General features: G+C 36.5%; 1 protein-coding gene across 13 annotated transcripts in view; it reads right to left on the bottom strand.

Annotated features, from left to right (window-relative positions):
- Nucleotides 1-690: 690 nt before the first annotated feature.
- The window catches only part of TRDN (triadin), a 225,112-nt gene continuing 205,459 nt past the window's right edge, over nucleotides 691-20,343 (bottom strand). For 11 of the 13 annotated variants that reach the window (XM_064649630.1, XM_064649623.1, XM_064649621.1 and 8 more), the window contains 4 exons: nucleotides 20,056-20,097; nucleotides 19,806-19,850; nucleotides 18,815-18,862; nucleotides 691-3,150 (listed from right to left, as the gene is read on the bottom strand). In XM_064649630.1, the coding sequence (XP_064505700.1) occupies nucleotides 1,661-3,150; nucleotides 18,815-18,862; nucleotides 19,806-19,850; nucleotides 20,056-20,097 (1,625 nt within the window). In that variant the 3' untranslated portion in view covers nucleotides 691-1,660. Of the gene's footprint in view, nucleotides 3,151-6,316; nucleotides 8,969-18,814; nucleotides 18,863-19,805; nucleotides 19,851-20,055; nucleotides 20,098-20,343 lie in introns of those variants that run through there. The other 2 variants (XM_064649631.1, XM_064649632.1) reach the window with 1 other exon arrangement.

The following is a 20,343-nucleotide window of genomic DNA, read 5'->3' as shown; positions in this document are numbered from 1 at the left end:
ACAGCACTGCTAGCAGCTTAAATCATTAAGTATCAGGCAAATTAGAGGCATGATGTTGTCTTTATTTTCTGGAAGCTGAAGCACACAGATGTTTCATTTTCATGACATTCAGCATTTAATAACCTCACTGTCATTGGTACTAATTTTCTAAATGCCTTTTCTGCTTTTTTTTTTTTTTTTTTGAAAATGAATACACAAGAAATGCTTGGTACTTCAGTTTTCTCTTCTACTTTTTGTGGAAGCTTCTAAAATGATTAGCTAAAAGATCAATTGGTTAAAGAAAAAATAGATTCAGAGTTGGATCCAAATGGCCCTATAGTCTATAGGATTCTATTACCTTCTATTACTTGTGCCCAGACATGATAAATTAGTTGGCAAGGCATTAATGGGAAAAAAACTCTTGACAATAGACTTAAAAGGAGGAAGATTTGCATGATTTAAACAGTAAAGGTCTTAAAATCTTATAAAAGAGAGTATTCCACTTTTTTTCCACATTTTTTGGTAAATTTAAAAGAACAGGTAATATTATTTGGCACAACACTCCAGCTTCCTTGTTCTAGTTTACTAATTTCATCTATCAGAGAACACATCATTCCAACTGAAATGTAAGTATGCTGCTATACCTATGTATACCCACACATATGTATGTATATGACAGCAGAACACTGTATTGACTTTCACACTCAGAAATCATCAAGCAGCAGTGATTTATTAACATTTTCTCAAGCCAGACTTACATCCATTCACACCAAGTTGGAGACAAGAGAGAATCAGTTTTTTTGAGAAAGGCTGGCCATATCACTTTGGCAGGAAGATACAATATTGAGAGAAGTGCATGGAAGGTTCTCACTAAGTTGTCTTCATGTTGCCTTTTCTTTACTGCAACACTACTGCTAAGCCCTAATTTAACAGCATGGTAGTCAAGGCTACTCCTTTGCATTGTTTCTTTTCTGAAGGAAAGAAATAAAGTGCAGAAGGTAGGTCGCACAATAAATGTGCATTTATATCTTTGTCATTCAGCTGGAAAGTGTGCTGGAGTATTAATGTCAACAATTTTATTTTCCCATTTCTTTGACAGGTTCAAAACCAAGAAGACTTTCCTTTTGTAATGCCCCTTTGCAGAATAAAAAAAAAAGCAGGTGAAGAAAGTGTTTCTTTACCATACAAAGTTACCCTTTGCCATAATTACAATTTTTCAGTTTGGTGATTCAGTTTCAAAAAATATTTGCTTTTTCTGCTAGCTGGAGCTTAGCATGGGGTACATAGGAGAACAAATGAATTTCTGAGCAAAATTTAGCCCAAAAAATGAGAAAACTGTAGAATTAAAAAAGCAAATATGACACTTAACAGGAAGAAGCTGCTCATTACCTCTGCTACTATCTAAATTCAGTGACTTGCTGGTTCAGCCACTAGCCAATATTATCTAATACGATTTCCTATTGATGACTGAGAAAAAACCCAAAAGTTTAGGGCATGAGCATGCTTATTACCATTAGATATTGTGAGAGAAAATTAATAGACTATTTCAGGTAAAGAAAATCTGAGAAGAAATTTGCCTGTTGGCAGAGTATCCTTTAGAATCATAGAATGGTTTGGGTTGGAAGAGACCTTAAAGATAATCTAGTTCACACCCTCCTGCCATAGGCAGAGGCATCTTCCACTAGACCAGGTTGCTCAGAGCCCCATCCAACCTGGTCTTGAACACCTCCAGGGATGGGGAGTCCACAACCTCTCTGGGCAACCTGTTCCAGAGCCTCACAACCCTCACAGTGAAAATTTTCTCTCTAATATCTAAACTAAACCTAACCTCCTTCAGCTTAAAGCCATTCCCCCTTGTCCTGTCACTACATGCTCCTGTGAAAAGTCCCTCTTTACCTCTCTGGCAGGCCCCCTTTAGGTACTGAAAGACTGTAATTAGGTATCCTCGAAGCCTTCTCTTCTCCAGGCTGAACAGCCCCATGTCTCTCATCCTGTCTTCATAGGAGATGTGTTCCAGCCCTGTGATCAACTTACTGGCTCCCCTCTGGACCTGCTCCAACATGTCAACATCTTTCTTGTGTTGGGGGCCCCAAAGCTGGATGCAGTATTCCAGCTGGGGTCTCACCAGAGCAGAGTAGAGGGAGGGAATCACCTCCCTCGACCTGCTAGTCATGCTACTTTTGGTGCAGCCCAGGATACAATTGTCTTTCTGGACTACAAGCACGCATTGCCAACTCACGTTGAGTTTTCTGTCCACCAACAACCCCAAGTCCTTCTCCCTAGGGCTGATCTCAGTCCATTCCCTCCCCAGCCTATACTTGTTCTTGGGATTGCCCCAACCCAGGTGCAGAACCTTGCACTTGGCCTCGTCAAACTTCATGAGGATCACCTGTGCCCACCCCTCAAACCTGCCAAGGTCCCTCTGGGTGTCACTCCTTCCCTCCAGCATGTTGACTGTACCACACAGCTTGGTGTCATCAGTGAACTTACTGAGGGTGCACTCAAGCCCACTGTCCATGTGACCAACAAAGATGGTAAACAGTGCCAGTTCCAATACCAATCCCTGAGGAACACCACTAGTCCCTGCTTTCCACTTGGACATTGAGCTGCTGACTGCAATTCTTTGACTGTGACCCTCCAACCAATTCCTTATCTGCCCAGTGGACCATCTGTCAAATCCACGTCTCTCCAGTTTAGAGACAAGGACGTCATGTGGGACAGTGACTTTGCACAAGTCCAGGTAGGTGATGCCTGTTGTTCTTCTCTCATTCACCACTGCTGTAACCCTATTGTAGAAGGCTAATGAATTTGTTAGGCTTGATTTGACTTTAGTGATGCCATGTTGGCTGTTAACAATCACCTCATTATTTTCAATGTGCCTTAGCATAGTTTCCAGGGAGAGCTGCTCCATGATCTTGCCAGACACTGAGGTGAGACTGACTGACCTGTAGTTCCCTGGTTCTTCCTTATTTCCCTTTTTAAAAATGGGTATGTTTCCTGTTTTCCAGTCAGTGGGAACTCCACCAGATTGCCATGACTTCTCAAATATGATAGATAGTGGCTTAGCTACTTCCTTGGCCAGTTCTTTCAGGACCCATGGATGCATCTCGTCAGGTCCCATGGACTTGTGCACCTTCAGGTTCCTTAAAGGGTTTTGAACTCGGTCTTCTCCTACAGTGGGTGGAGAAAAAAAATGGGACCACTTAGGTTTTTCTTAACATAGAACAAGAATCAAGTCAAAGGGAACACAGGGGTCACTGTGGTCATTTGAGCAAGAACATATTTTTCCCTTTGAGAATAAACAACTCATTGAAAGAAAAAGGGTCAAAGTTTTAAACATATTTTGTCTAATGAGTATTGGTAAAACAGATACATAATAAAATTAATATCTGGAAAGTGCATTTTTTTGCAATACCTTTCCAAAGGAAACATTACTGAATAAGTTGAATTGCTGGGCTTTTGGACCAGGTAATAAAATAAAATGTGTTCTAAAAATTTTACTAATTTCTATCATAATAAATATAATAATAAAAAAGACTAGAAACTGAAGAAAACTGCTGATTTACAACATTAACTAACCCAGTCCTTGAGATGTGAGGTCTTCAGAACAGATTGTTGGGTAGAGTATGTATCACAAACAATGTGCATACACAGAAATCCATAAACCAAGAGAAAACCTGAAAAATCTCATGTTATTTCATGGTTAAATTGAATGGCTAAGAATTCTGCATTTAGAGGTACACTCTGTTTTGCCCACAGGTGAATAACATGACTCCCTAAGTACCTGGCTAATTGGAAATTTCTGGACAACTTCACTCAGTATGAATAGTTAGTATGCAAGCTAGAGATCTAGTGACCTTTTCAGGTGTATAAATAATACATGCTTCATATTTTCAGTTACCTTTGGGTTTTTTCCTTCTGAAGAACTAAAAGGTGGCAGAAATATCACCTTCTTAAAAATGAATTTTTAGCAAATTTTTCTTCTTTTATGTATGGTTCCTGCCGAGGAACCCTCATAAGGCATTTGATATTTTCTCTTATTTTGTCAAATAACAGCCCCTCAGACCTTCACTTTCACCAGTACTACTCATGTAATTCTTTTACTCTTGTTCTTGGCTTCCACAGTCTTCAATCTCTGGAAAGAAGTGCTGCCAATGGTATATACCTCAGGGCAGTCAGATGATGACTGTCTTGAGTTCAAAGCAGCTTAAACAACCAGTGTTCTCCCTAAGGCGGTAAGTCACCCATTTCTTACCTTACTGAGTGGTGGAAGAAAAGTATTAAGATAGGAAAGGGAAAAGTCTTTCAGCTGCTCTCCGGAGTGCCTACATCCTAGCAGATAAAGATATTCCTCTGCAACTGTGCTTACTGCACTTCTATTATGTTGTCTTAAAGCCACATCATACAGTTTTGTCATAGAGAGTTTGGCATCTAAACTAGACTACTAAGTAGTAAATGGATGTGTACAAAAAAAAGTAGCAGTGTGGTTCTAGAGCTGGGGGTCAGTGGGATAAATCTTTGCGGCAACGTGCAAGTTATGTATGTTCTGTCTTGTGTTCTAGGTGGAGACCCTAAATGTGCAACAAATAGCAGTTTGTTAACATTTAGTAGGAGTGTATAGGATCTGTGGAACAACTGGTTGTGGTGGGTTAGCCTTGGTTAACAACTGAACTCCCACCCAGCTGCTTGCTCACTTATTCCCTAAGAGAGAGGTAATAGGAAGAATAGGAATGACAAACCTTTTGGGTCAAGCTAAAGACTAGCAGATTGGTTACTGATTATTGTGGTGGACAAAGAAGACTCAGGGAAAATTAAGTCATAAAAAAGTAATTGCTGATTTGGATAGTGGGAAACGGAAAGACAAACATGAAATCAACACCTCTCCTTCCCCTTTCTCAAGATCAGTGTCACTCCTTCACACCAGTCTTCAGCAGTAGTGGTTGCTACATGGCAGTTCCTCTCCACTGCTCTGTCCTTGTCACACTTTTAGCCTGTGCCAGCAGGGGTACTCCACAGGCTACAGGTGAATCTCTGCCCTGGTGTGGAGCAACTCCTCTTCCTCCTCATCTTCTGACCTTGGTGCTTCATCTGCTCCTTCCTCTTTTTGTTCTGTCCTCCTCTCTTTGTGGCGTTTCCAAATCTTCCTTACAAATGGTTTCCTTGAGGCACCACCATCATGGCTACTGGGCTCCAATATGCCCCGAGGTGGGTGCATTGGAGCTGACTGGAACCAGTCAAGTCTAACCCAGGGCAGCCCCAGCTGCTCCTCATAGAGGCTGCCCTGCAGCCCCCACCAGCACCTGAGCATCTGCACTCTGTACATTGGCACAGTTAATCAGTAGAGAAGCTTTTTACACAGACTTTCTGACCACCCCTCAGTCAGTAGCTGGTGCAATAGGAATGAGCCACTGAGGAAAGGTCCCATTTGCAGAAAGGTTTTAAAATGGACAAAATTGGACTCCAGCTATGCCATGGGTAGAAGTGTGAAACGCTGAACAGGGTCTGAGGGCTGCGGATGGGGTCTGAGGGCTGCACCAGTGAAAGCAGACAGCTCTGGGGTAGATGGCAGTGCAAAACTGATCTCACTGGTCTTGCTGGAAATTTACTCATTTCTGTTGCCTCAGTTATTGAAAGGTGGTTAGAAAGTCTGTGTAAGAGGCTTCTTTAGTGATTAACTGTGCCAGTGTATGGCACTGTGCCCAGTTCTTGTTGATTTAAGCAGGATTTTAGCATCTCAGGAAAAGGTGCACAGCCAAAATGCTGAGTGACACACCTCTCACTTGGGATGGCTCACCAGACTCCACAGGGCAAAGGACTCTTGAGTCCCAGTGCAGAGCTGTGCAATTGCAGTTGTATGGTCTTCAGGCTGGAGTCTGGTTCCCACACTATATCATCTGTCTTAGCAATTGCTGATATAGGCAAACCATATCTCCTGTGGGGTGTGAGAGGAGGGAATCTCACCATTTTTTGCTATCTCAGCTTCTTGGTGGTCATTTTCTGAGTTGTCTGAACTACAAACTAGTCACTGGAGATCAAAGCTCTGTCTGTATTGGTTGTACAGTTGTATTTTAAATAATCACTTTGACGAACATATGTGATTTGGTACAGATAAAGTCCTACCTTGAATGACTGCAGCAATGATTTAGCTTTTCCTATGTCAGAGTGTAATCAACAAAGTGTGTATTAGCTAAAAGCTCATTAGGAATAAATACAATGCTGAATGAATTATTTTCCCAGCCTAATTGCATCGTTATAATCAGATTTTTATAAATTTACATATGTAAACCCTTGTCCTCCACTTTGGGATTCACAGAACAACATATTACAGCCACTGAAACAAGGTTTATATTTTTTATTTTCCAAAATGTATAACAATCAGCATATGATTTTGCAATATTTCAGGCTAATTTGAGTAAAACCATGCAAATCAAGTATTTTTTTTTAATTTTACAGGTGAATTTAAAGAGAAAAATGCTTCCCACTTTGAGAGTAGACCTGTTTCTCCATTTTTTTGAGGCAGTGACTAAGATTGTGAAACAACAGTAAATGACTGATTTTATATCCCTTATTCAATTACACTAATTGTTTATATTTCCAAAGCTTTCAGATAGCTAATTGAAACATTATGGAAATGAGATCTGGAACAAATTCTTGTCATCTCCCCTCTCAGATAGGAAGAAAGGATTAAGGCTAACTATAATGAGAAAAAATTATTTTGCCAAAAGAAACTGAAAAAAAATAAAGGCTTATGGTATATTAAAATGTTGTGCTGATTATTTGCATTAGATAAAATCTTCAATTAATTGATTTTTCAGGAAGTTATAATGTCAATTTTGAGATAGCTTTGACAGTAAAAACCTAAGGCAATAACATCCATAATAATACATACAAAATCACAAACTGGGAAGGGAAAAGTAACTGGAAATATAAAAAAGAGACATTGAAAGAAAATTAAAGATTATCATGTGCTCTGTTGGCAGCACTATATCCAGAGAAGATTTCACAGAGGACTTTGAGGGCATTCACCATGAACACTTATCTGCACTGTGGTCCTACATGGGAGGAGCTACTCCTAGCTGTTCCTACCTCTTTCTGCGCACCACTGCCTAAACTGCTTGTTGCAATAACAGTTTTTGCAGCACAGGACCTGTGCAATATCAGAGCGCACTAAGACCAAAAACCTGGTTCATGTAAGGCCATGACCAGTAGTCATGGAGTACTAACCTGACCCAGCAGTGTAACAGCAAAGCTTTCTGAATTGCACTAATCTGTCAAAGAATCAGTTGCCCAAAACTCACGTGAGTCAATTATTTGATGAAGGTAAGAATGGATGGGCAGGGAAAGGGAATGAGGGAAAGAGCTAATGTTATCTTCAACTACACTAAAAATAAAAAATAGTATATAGTTTTTGGTGTGTTCAGACTCCACAAGTAGTCAGGTTGTACAAAGAGAAACATGCTGCTTCACCAAAAAACTATATAACTAAGATCACTGCTTCGTATTTCCCAGATTAAATGCAAAAATATAGTAAAGAAATACAAACAAATAGCAGCTTGCAAAAATGCATGATTATTTACAATGCCAGACACAGACAGGCGAGATGCCAATTTTCAGTCATGTGCCTTTACACGGATCGAATGCTATCTTGTCTCTTAAGGCAATAAGTTCATTATTTCTACATAAAGGCACAAAAGAAGGTTGAGAACTGGCATATCTTTCAGTTCTGTAACTTATCTACAGTACTGTGCTGAGGAAGCCCTTTCATTTAATCTAGTAAAATGAGCTACCTGGATTATTTCATGTGTTCCTGTTTCTGTTTTCTGATTGTTTGTCTGTTTTGGTTTTGGTTTTGCTTTTTTGTTGTCCTTTTTTTTGTTCACTGATCTGAGATATCATCAAATTCGCATGCTTACTTATTGGAAATTTGGGTTGCCTTAGTTTCATGAATGGCATCTCACATCCTAGCTTTTCATCTGACTTATGCTAATAGCCAACAGTTGGCTGGTATATTCTCCATTTACAAGGTTTGCACTGCAAGTCAGTCTGATTTAGCCGCAGAAGAAAACTAGAAGCACTATAACTATTTCATTAGTTTCTGGGGACTTTCATGTTGGTAAAACATGAAAGTTGCCATGTGGTTTCACTTTCTCTTCTCACTTTGGGCTTTAAAAGGAGATGAGTTTGTATTTCACCAACAGGCAGGGCAAACAGTCCATGCCTTTACAGCTTTAAGTTAAATAGAAATATTCATCATTAACATGACTTGGGGAGTCAACTTACTGGTAGTATGTTGAGCTGTTCCAAGTAAATGTGAGCTTTAGGCTACACTGGTCAATGAGACATAAAAATAGAACCAGTCACTGAGCACATTTTCACGACTTAGTGAGGTTTTTTTCCTGTCAGCAGTTTGATTGAACTTTAAGAAGAAATGATTTAGGATTGCAGGAAGCCTTGCAATCTTGCTGATATAAGAGCTACATTCAACATTTCTCTGCTTAGATAAGATTAAATGGAAAACAGACTCACTTCAATGCTGAGCATGTAGGTAAAGAAAAACAAGAAGAGCAAAAGAGGCAGGAAAACACACACACATGCTCACACACACAGTCATGTCAATGCTTTGTTAGCATTGCAGCCTTTCCATGAGAAACGGGGCACTTTTACATTTCTTTTTGTTAAACACAGTTCACTACTGCTTGTTCTGCTTCTGCCCTATGGGAATTTTATACAGGTACATGTGTGCAAGTGGATCACATTCTTGCAATGATAAGTACCATTGTAGCTACTGTGGACCTCAGCAGAAAAGATAAAGTGCAAAATATCAGTGATCACAGGACTCAGTCTCTCTACTGCCCCGGTTTCCTTGTCTTTCTCTTGGAAGTCTTTGAGTGAGTCTTTTCTTCCTTGTTTGAAGGGGGATTAGTGGGAAATTGCAGCCCAAATCCATTAGGTCCATTTAGGAAGACACATTGAAAGTAGCGAACAGGAGCTAGGAAAACAAGGAAGAGATGATTAATGTTTATGGCTTCCAAACTGGGGCCATGAGTCAGTTCCATGTAGTTTCAGAAAACATCTGTATAATTTTATTCCCATTAAATGAGTTATAACAGCAGAAATCTCTAACGTGATCACAAGCCAGGTTTCACGCATCAACAAGATTTTAGCTAAAAGGCTCAATGGGACATCTTTGTAGCACAAGATGAGAAATTACTGGCAATTTCACACTGAAATCTATTATTCCTCTCAGTGTTGTAGCCCTACTTCTCCCAGAATATTTGCATTTTGGGATAGCTGAATGTAAGGTGTTTGCTTCTTTGTTTTTCACTTTGTGAAAGGAACGGGAACTTTTTCTCCTCAAAAAAAAAAGACAGAATTCCTTTAAATTATTTTTTTTTTGCCAGGATGGAAATCAGTTTGGAAAGAGAACAGCCAAGAGTTCTGGAAAGCAAAGAAACAAACAAAACCCCCTGGATTCAAAGTTTGTGTGAAGTTGTTTAGTATTTATCTAGTGGAAATGCTGAGTACATTCTGTAAATATTCAATAAATTATACAAATATTCCATGGAGCTTATTTTGCTCTTGATCTCTAAGTGACATGTATGTCACACAGAGAGCTGGTTTAAAGAAATATGAGGAACATCGCAAGAGCACTGTCCTGGCATTTTCAATTCTTTAGCAGAAAGTAGGAAAGCAGCCTATAATAAAATTCACTAATCCTGAAGAGTATAAAGGTGTTTGTGTTTATGTGTTACAATTATTAAAGTCTTCTTTCTATAAGGCTCAGATAGCTATTTTCAATGCAAGTCACCAAATAAAATATTTGTTAAAAAGAAAACTTTTTTAGCAATACAGTTTGGTTATTAAGGGGAAAATTACAGAGAATGTGTGAAGAAACAATTTTTACTATAGATGTTTTCTAGTTTAAATCAAATTTCTTCACTTAGTGGCTGTACTAACAGAATTAAAAAATTCAAAAACCCACAAAAATTCAGGTAATCATAGCATTACAAACTACTATTTGATAAGCAATTACAAATAAAAGAAAAACATTAACTATTGCACTCATTTATTTCTGATTGCTTCTCAGGAAAGTATATGCTGTGTTTTGGTTCAGCAATCAAAACAAATTCATAAAAGAACAAAGAAATTTGCTGCAATGGCAGAGTAGCCAAAGATTTTTTCACTTACTAAAGGGCAAGGAATTGAAGTGGGTACTTCCCCTCTTACTCTGCTTCTTTTTCTGTCAGACAATTTGTGCCCTTTTACTTAACATTTCAGTAAAATTACATTATGACAAACTGACCAGACAAAGCACTGGCAGATTCAGAATGGAAATGTTGTGGGATCCTCTATAAGTATCACAAATTTATGCCTTCATACATCAAAAAAAAAAGGATATAAGTCTTTGAATAGCAAAGATGCATGCTGAGAGCCTATGCAGGAGAACAAATACTATTTTCTTATATTCTCAACATAGTCCATGTTTAGGTAGTGGCTATTCAAACCAACATTTTTGGGTCAAAAATTAAACTTATTTTTTCTTTTTTTTTAATAAATTCTTTTAAACTCCTTTCTTATTGAGCTTGCTCTACAGTCATGTGACTGCCATTCTCAGAAAATATAATGTTTAATGGGAAGAAAGAGGGGGAAAAGAAGAGGAGAAAGGTTTTATACACACATTAGAAGTAAAAAAGAAATATCGCTACCACTTTAAATTACTTCTATACATCTAAAAAGATCTTCTTAAAATGACATATTTCTAGCTTTGTATAGACAATGCATAGATGGGGGAAAAAGCATGCTTCTTTTTTAATTTTATTTTGTGTTTTGAATAACGAAAGACAATGAAGAATGTTCAGAAATAGCTCTCAAATGTACTTTCAAAGTGTCTGATACAATGCAATCAATTGATTATCTTTGCAAAGACCATCCAAGTTTTCATATCCATGGGGTCTGTCAGATAAGTTATGTAATGAAAAACTTCTAAAGATGTTTGAGTAGCAGAGTTAAATACTAGAAAAATATTGTTATTATAACCATGAGAATTCAGATTGCATGTTCTCCATAAAAGCTCTTTTTCAGGCATTGTGGGACTTCTCCAACAAGGTCTTGAAAGGTAAAAATAGATTCATTTTGCAATAGTAAATACCTTTTCTCAAAAATAATGCTCAACAGTGAGCTAAAAACACCCAGAAGGTTGTTCTATTTCTTACGTGTGTTTGAGGTCGCAACTCACCCAGGAAATTTGCTAAATACACAAAAGAAATCAGCCTTTATCAGTGTTTCAATCAGTAAAATAGTATCAGTACAAAGTCGATAATATATGTCTCTAATAATACTTTCTTAGTATTAAACGTTGTAGATGTATCAAATCAATAGTGATAGAAGGTCACTCGCATTATACTTAATGTTATTAGAGGGGAAAAATATCACCACAGTAAATGTATATATATAAGATTAAAAGAACAGAACTGGTTAAAACCAGCTATGATCTGTTACTTATCAGAATCAGTGCTCTTTTTGAAACATAACAACAAAGCTTGATGAATGAGATCTTTATTCTAAGAAAACCAGTTCTTCAATGGAAGGTAAAATTTATTATTTCTGTCTTTTAACTTGAATGTGATAGATGACATCTAACAGCCATTTAAGGCATAAAAAAATCTATATTTTTCTAACTGGCTCTTGCATTGTCTAGTAAGAAGGCTTAATGGATAAATAAGATGTAAGTTTATAGAATAATGTTATATTCTGTGTTATGGTCACTGCACACAAACAATGTAATTCTCATGCATGAATGTGTGAATAGCCGCAAAGTGACATTCCCCCAAAATTCATTAAAAGAATTCTTTTTGTTAGACAGTAAAACCATGCAAGATGTAACAGTGCGACACACATAAGTGGTAATACAGACACTTCCAAGAAAGCAAAGCAATGATCAGAGCACATATGCTTTGCAACTTTGCTAGCATTGAGTTTTCAAAGGAGTCCAGTACTAGCATTATGTGTTTTATTACTGAAACGTAGGAGCAAATGGATGAATCATTCAAGACATTATATACAAGAAGGACCAAAACTTACTGGATTTTCCCACAGTGCGGTGGTAATTACATGAGACTGCAGTGGTATTTGGTGGGCAGCAAAATCAAATTGGATTTTATTGATATTGCCTAATAAACACTGACAGTGTCGTGGTAGGATACACTGTGTGCTGGTCACAAGGGCACATGGCAAGTTGACACGACATAGATCCTCCGTCAACTCATTTCTACATCCGTAACATTCAACTAATGTAGTTTCAGCATATTGCAAGAAAATAATTGCTTCTAAATAACTGTCAGTCGCTAAAAGACTGGTTTGAACTTTACATACGAACACATTTATGTACACCAAAAGAAAATAAAACCAAAGAAGAAGGTAAAAACAATGAGGGATCTTATTATGTTAATAAGAATGGATATCAAGTAACTGGAAGTTAATACCATATATTTATTCAGCTGTGAAGGCATGGGATGGAGAAAGGAGGGGAGGAGAAGAAAAGGGAGAGGAGGGAAACAGTGAATGACAAGGCAGTTAAGCAGCTAATGAAAATTAAGCTGGTGTTTGAATGATACAAGTGATTTCTTAATTTCTGTTATCATTCTAACTGAAATCTTTATTAAATAAAGGCAAGTGTGTTTGGTTTTGGTTTTTTTTTGGGTGTGTGTTGCATTATGTGCACACACTTATATTCATCAATGAGAATTTTTTCTGCTAGGAACAGCAGCACTTCTTTTATGACAATAAAACCCCAGTAAAGAGACAGTGTTGAACTGTCTGATAAACTTGAACTACTTGACAAACCCTGATAGACCCAGATTCACCCTACTTAACATCAGACACTGGAGACACTACCTTCTGGGTTTAGCTCTAGCCACATGACATAATCCTAGGAGGTAATTCAGATTTTGAAGTGATGAGTAACCCATTGGAGAAGTTCCTCTCTGATTTACCATGGAGCAAATATGCTCTTATTTAAGTGCTAGTGATCAGAAAGATCAGATCTATGCCTGTGTGCTACTTACAATGAAAGATAGAGTTAAATTAAAATATCTTCTTCACCCTGAATTTGCACAATTCTGGGAATAAAGGTAAAAAGAAATAAACTATAGGACCTTAATAGACTGTCTTTTTAAAATATTTCACAACATTTAGTGTCACTAATTAAAAATTAAATCACATAATTATGATTTTTCTACTGGACTTGACTATACTGATGATAGCCTGGAAATATGAACTGACTCCAACATCAGGATGTCTGTTTTTCAGCTAAAATTTTTAAAAACAAAACCCCTGTTGTTAAAAAGTAAGACAGCAATTACTTTCCTAAAAATGAAGAGGGATTTGAAGTAATAGCCATTTATCTGAAACAAAGATAAAGAATCTCTGACTCCGAAAACTGCTGAACAATTACATTTTGTTTACAACTTGACTTTCACAAGGTATGTCATGGAAATATGTAATATGTACTTTTTTCTTTTTTTTTTTGCAGTGTGATTTAAGAAGATATACCAGTCAAACTAAAGGGCAAAATGAACTTAACAGTGCTCATTAAGATAATATACATTGGTATTTTATTTGTGGCTAAATCATTCAGAGAAATATATATATATATGCATTTGTAATTGTAAATGAATCTAGACCATAATAAATTCAAGGTAAGACAATGGAATTACCAAATGTAGCTAAAGGTAAAAAAGATTAGTTTAGAGCTAGGGATAGATATCCTCCTGCACAAGAAACAACAGGAACCCAAAGTGCTTCTTGATTCTTGCTGCGAAGTTCTTTGTTTCAAAACATAAAACTTAACACTTTGATTTAAATAGAATCTCTGTAATTCATAATTTAAATTAAAGTGTCACTATGCTGAGAGGTTATAAACTTATTATTAACATAAAACCTGATTTTTGTTATAATTTTTGGTGTGTATTTACAGATTTTGAGTTTCAAAACTTATTGCAATCTATTAGAAGTTTTCCGGTGACATTTAATCTGCTTCAAGACAGGCCATAAAGCTTTAATTTTACCTAGCTGTCACAATCTGTCTGAAATTTCCCCCTTTGATGGCTTTTCTGTGTAGGAATAATTCAAGTTAACTTTAAAAATGGATTAATTAGGCCATATAAAAGTGTTGTGTGGGTGCTGATTCAAAATTAAATCAGCCTCAGTAAAAAATTCATCAATTCAATTTCACAATAGGTTAAACTAAATTAATTCAAGGTTACCTTAGTTCTTAATAAGTGACCACTTCAGCATTTAGCACTGTTTTTTCCATGCTCTTTTAACATATACAACTTCTAGTTGGATAGTGTTCCTCCATGTCTTCATTTAGACAAGCCTGATGAGATTTAGTCTCCAAGTATTTCTATAAAGTCAGTTTCAGAATAGCAGAATGACTAACACCAACTTGTTGGAGAGCCTGCATATACAGGCTTGGTCCTCACAATTCTAATGAATGTGAAGTGCTGAGACATTCCTGTATATCCCCAGAACAGGCTGTTCTACATGAACTCACTTGCAAAAAGCCTTAGTGTGCAGCTCATCCTGCTCTCATTTAAGTACTTTTACTGGGGTGTGATGAGCACCCTGGAAAATCTTACTCAATGAGAATATGCTGCACAGACGCGGGTCTTGTAAATGAATAAGAACAGACCTTACACAAAAAGATCTGAAACTTTTCAGAGTGTTGGTTCCTTCTAATTATTTTCTAGCCAGTGGCAGACTTTCTTATGTCCAGAAAACACATTAATATTAGTGATTTATTGCTAAATTCTGGTGAGGAAAAAAAAAAGAAAGATGAATCTCTCATATAAATTACGTCAAGGATGCTATTACTGTTTTCATTATTACTTCCAGAGACACAGCTGTTACAGTTAATGGTCCCTTCCTTAATCTCTATCTCTGTTCTGCGAAAGGACATCACATCTTTTCTCCTCAATATTTTCGTTCTGCTTCTTTGGTCTACTTGCATTCAAATGGTCAGCTTCAGGAGTATTAGTCTATGCAGCTGAATTTCTGAGAGAAACTGCTGATAGAATACAGAACTATCATACATCTGAGACACAGACACTTTCTGGGTGGCAAGGAGAGTAGAGAGTATAGTATCTGCAGTTCATCACCTGTCTGCAGATCAGAGCTACCTGTACTGCAGAGATTAAGATCTTGCCTTCTCTTTTGAACATTGTGCATTATTTTTCAAGTAATTCCAAACTTCTATTTTATATAACAGTACCAATGTTTGTGCTTAATGAAACTGACAAAATTTCTGCTACTTCAGAATAACGAAAAGGATCATATTTTATTCTAAAGTCTTCCAGTGCTCAATAACCAAGGAAAAAATTCGATGGTCTCATTCTCTTTCAAAATAATTATCCATGGGAAAAATCTTACACATTGCATTGCTGACAAGTGTATGTTCCCTTAGCATTGAGGAAATATCCTTGATGATCTCTCAAATGGCTGTCATATCAAATCTCACATCAAATAAAACTTTCTGCTTTTGCAGCTTTGGAAATCATCTTTGCTTTAGAAAATTTATTACAAGACAGAAAGTGCAAAGCAATAAACCAACCTCACAGTAACAAATCAATTATCACATGCTTATACAGATGTGATGAGTTTGCCCACTGCAGTTGCTGAGGTTTTCATGTGGTGATTACTATGTGCCATTGAATATATTTTGATAGTATGATGAAATTCTTGTCCTTTATGCTAGAAAATATTTGAGAATCTGTGTTGTATTTGAGGATCTTTATCACTGCAGAAGCAGAAGAAAAATCTAGCTGGATATTTTTCTTTTCACAAAAGTGCTTGCATAATATGTTCATTTAAACAATATTCCAACTCTACTTAGTGATAATTTTAGTTTTTGGAGAGGTACAACTTCTTTGACCAGACAGTAAGTGTAACAGTTCTTATGTCAAATAAACTTTCAAATCTCTAATAATATGAGGGTAGATACCTCATAGAGGTAGATGCATTAAGTAAGTCTATTTATGACACATCTATTTACATGGAAGTTAGCATGACTGGTTTGATTTCACTTGACCTTGAGAATAATCCGCACTTTTCTCTAATGAAAAAAACCCCAAACATACGTATTAGCATAAATTTCATTATTTCTCATTGTCATGCTCTTGCAACACAGCCTTACTTTATTTCTGTCACATTTGCACATTTGTGGGCTTAGATAGCAGCACAGTAAAAACACTGACCTGTTCAGCTAACTGTATTATAAATGCAACATATGATGGGTTCCAGAGTTTTCAGCCAAGAGGACATTTGGAAGGTAATTGCAATAAATATAATCAACTGTTGATCCATTTAGATTTTCATACTCTGATATTAGCTTTGAAACAAAGTAGGACTTATATAAGTGTACAGCTGTTCATATAAAGGGTATGGCAGATAATCCTCACTAGAGAATTGAATTTGTACACTACTTAAATTTCACCCCAAGAGGCAGAAACCTGCTTCCGTGTGCTTGCAAATACATTTGTTATAAGATGGAAATAAAAATGGAGTTGCAACAATTCCCATTTCTTTGCTTTGGGTAAGTTCCCATCCTGGTACACTGCCAATTTTGACATTTAGAAGAGGAAAAAATTCTAAGTAATTGCAGATCTACAGGGGAGAGAAATTTAGTGTCTACTGCATATAGCACCATTGTTTATGAAAGACACAATACTGCTTAAAATTCTGTTTAAAAGTGGAGCATTCTAAAATTGAAGCTATATACAGCTTTTTTAATTGCTTATTCTTTCTTATCTGATTGCTGTTTAATATGAGGGAAAGGTTGAAGGGGTCGGAGCAAAATCTAAGAACATGTGAATCTCTATTCAGCTTTTGAAGGCTGAAAGAAGATTTACTATTTAAAGTTTTAGATTAGCTCAGAATGTGTAAATCCTTTTCTACTTTCATTTATCAGAAAAAAAGTATTAGTATTCAATGAACTGGGGAAAAAGCACTGGCTTCGTCCGCAAACAGAACAGGGAAAAGCTATCAAGTTCCAATTCAGGTATATATGACCCAGGATTTGGTCTCAACTTTTAAATTATCAACTTGAGCAAATACTAAAGACCAACATTCATAAAGAGAAGTAATTTTGATGTTCTTCTGGAAACCTCTCATCCACTGTCTGAAAGGTAACTTAATCTTTTCAGTGGACAAAGAATACTTTGAAAATACTTACAAACTAAGTTCAGTTTGCAAAAAGAATTTTGAAGAACTGATTGCACAGAGCTGCTTATGATCTGGGAAACATTCAATCAAGAATAATTGCACAATGATAACATATGATTAAATTAAACAAGCACAACAATTACTATAAATGAAAGCCACAGAAACAGTTTTTCAATGATGCAAACTTTGTAGGAGTGTGGTGTGCAGGAGAAAATCCACTGACAGACAATTTTTAGTACATTCCTGTTTTACACTGAATTTGGACTTTTGATCCATAAGATAATTCTTTTCTCTCCTGGCAAAATCTTTGGTTTAACTTACTGGTTATATATTATGATTAGCATTACTTGATCTATAAAAATTCTATATTAATAAAAAGCAATAAATTTTTGCTAGCATAGATTCTACCTTCTCTGTCTCTCAGTTAACAACATAATCAAGAGAAATTAAAGTCTGTATCTGATTCCATATCTCTGGATTCCTGATTAAAGGAAAAAAGATGAAAAAAGCCAAGCCATTCTTTTATGTAAATGTAGTTGCCTTTACAAAGCAAAGCCATGTGTGCACACATGGTGAGCCATGTGTGCAATTATTTTCATATGATACACATGGTCACAAATTTATACTTGATCTTAGTATTTCATTTGTATTTTCTCTTACTTGATGTCAGATTGTTCTGTACTCCTTTTATACTTAGCTATCTTTTTATTATTCTATGAATTAAATTTTATACATATGGATAAATGGATATTTCTAAATACATAGATGCGTATAACTACATATACATTACACATCTTATATCATGTATATTAAATCATTCTACTTATAGTAAAAAGCTGAAAAAGTCATGTAATAGTCTGGATGATCAGAAATGAACTTCTTTCCTCAGTGGTTTAAGCTACAAAGTTTCATTAGGAGGAACCACATTTATATTTAGTTCACATTTTCTGTGTAAGCCAGTTAGACCTCAGGCGAGACTAAAGACTTCGATCCTTGTTTGTCATGAAATAATGCAGTTCCACTGAAGTCATAGGGATTAATTTATACTAGTCAAGAACCTGGAACATATTTATATTTTTGCTGTGAACTAGTAAAAACACGATAACACAATGGATGGAGGTTTTCTTCTAAGATGCCCTACCTTTATTCAACATTTTTGCCGGAGGGCGGTTGGGACAGAGTGTGATGGAAGACAATATTTATTAATATGAAAGAAAATAAATTGAATATGTTTCTCCCTGTGTGGCTTTGTTACAGAAAAGGTTTTCTATGAGGAGAATATGCTTGTTTTAAACGCTGCATGCCAAATTAATTAAAGACCACTTGATTAATAAAGTAATCGGCTGAATATATGTTTAAAAGTTTAGGAAGGTGGTAAAGCAATACCATTTTAACAATTAATTCCTCACAGGAACAATATTTATGGATTTGATTTGCCTGGCTTGTCTCACATCTTGTCCCTTAGACTGGAATTCAAAAAGATTGCAAGTGTGATCTCCCTTACAGAAAAAACCAAACAAAACAAAACACCAAAACAACAAACCAAACAAAACTGAATAAGAAACCACAGCCTTCCTGAAAGGAAGTTCCTTTACAATAAAGGAAAATCATGTACCTGATGTCAGGTTTTGATGTCGTGGGGCTTCTTTTACTGGTGGGGCACCTAAAGGACAAAAGGTAGATAGAACATTAATCCCCAGTTTCAGGTCAAAATACTGAAATAAATTTCAGTAATAAACATGTTGATTTCTTGGAATCAAATCTCAGATAAGAATTTCTTTAAACTAGATTTTTTTTAAGCATGACTCTCCTCATAAATTATTTAAACATAGACATTTTATGTCCAGTGAAACCATAAAAGCAAATTGATCTAGGTCCTAGTTTAATGCACTTGCACCAGTACAACTAACTGTTATCCTTTGAGGGTCAGGACTTCAATATACAAAGTTTATATGTAAGTCACTGTATTTAACCAATGTAGAGAAGATTTTTATGTCTTCCATCGCTTCCTTGATAAAATAGTGTAATTTATTACTATTAATTATCTTTAGAGGCATAGCAGAAACAATTTCTCCATTTGTATATTACCGTGGGGAAAAAATCCAAGGTACTGCTGTGTCCAACAGGGTAGCCAGCATATAGGTGATCACGAAGTCTGTCTTATACATAAAAAGTGCTTCTTGTTATCAGTGCAGTTATTATGCAGTATGAAGCTGGTGACCTAAGGGATCACGCAAGCTATGGAGACGAACTTTGTACTACCTCTGTAGGGAGCATAACAGCAGACACAGTGGGGGCTGCCAATCCTGCGGCTGCAGTGCTGGAGAACCCTGCAGAGAGGCTAATGCTGTGCCAGCCAGGGAGGGTCATGGGCAGGGCACCGCTGCAGCCAGATTGGATGTGCTGATGTAATCCTTGATACTCATATGCAAAGGAGCCACCACACATTGAATTACTGGAAATTTATGTACTATATCATCATTTTGGCCTACTTGCAGACATGTAAAAAGACTAACAAACCTCCTTTTTCCAACCCCATCAAAAAACCCAAAACCAAATGCTTGCATTTTTACTGCTGTTTACAAAGATACTCATCCCTTTATTACCTTTGTTTTTTTCATTTTTCAGCTGTTTCTTCTCAGTTGGTTTTTCTAGCAAGGAAAAAGTAGCACAGTTCAAGTTTGGTAAGATGACTGTTGAACAGATTATTACCTAGAATTGTCTGGTAATATTCTTTGAAAATTAACACAGATATATTAGGGGTTGTTTCAAACAACAATACATGCAAATTTGCAATCTCATGTTATTTTTATTGTTATTTTCTACATATATATGCACACACAGAGTAAATCCTACCTTCTTTCTCCTTAGTTGTCTTTGGTTTTGGTTTTTTTGTGGCTAGAAAGATTTGCAAGGAAATAAAATTACGCGACAGGCAGCAGAAATACAGGGCTCTTACAATAAGTACATTGCACAAAGATTCTCTCCCTTGTAATTTCCCTGGAAGAATTATTGTGGTAAATGTGTCTCATGGCACGTATACAATGTCTCTAATACTATAACAGTGGTTGCTACCCTTAGCGGCAGCAGCCGTTCTGGGATTTATGAAGAGTTTTTGGAAATTTTTTGAATATTGCTGGTTAC

This window comes from Pseudopipra pipra, chromosome 3 (assembly GCF_036250125.1).
Source record: "Pseudopipra pipra isolate bDixPip1 chromosome 3, bDixPip1.hap1, whole genome shotgun sequence".
Taxonomy (NCBI): Eukaryota; Metazoa; Chordata; class Aves; order Passeriformes; family Pipridae; genus Pseudopipra; species Pseudopipra pipra.
The sequence above is the reverse complement of the archived record's forward strand: the minus strand, read 5'-3'. Positions and strand labels throughout refer to the sequence as shown.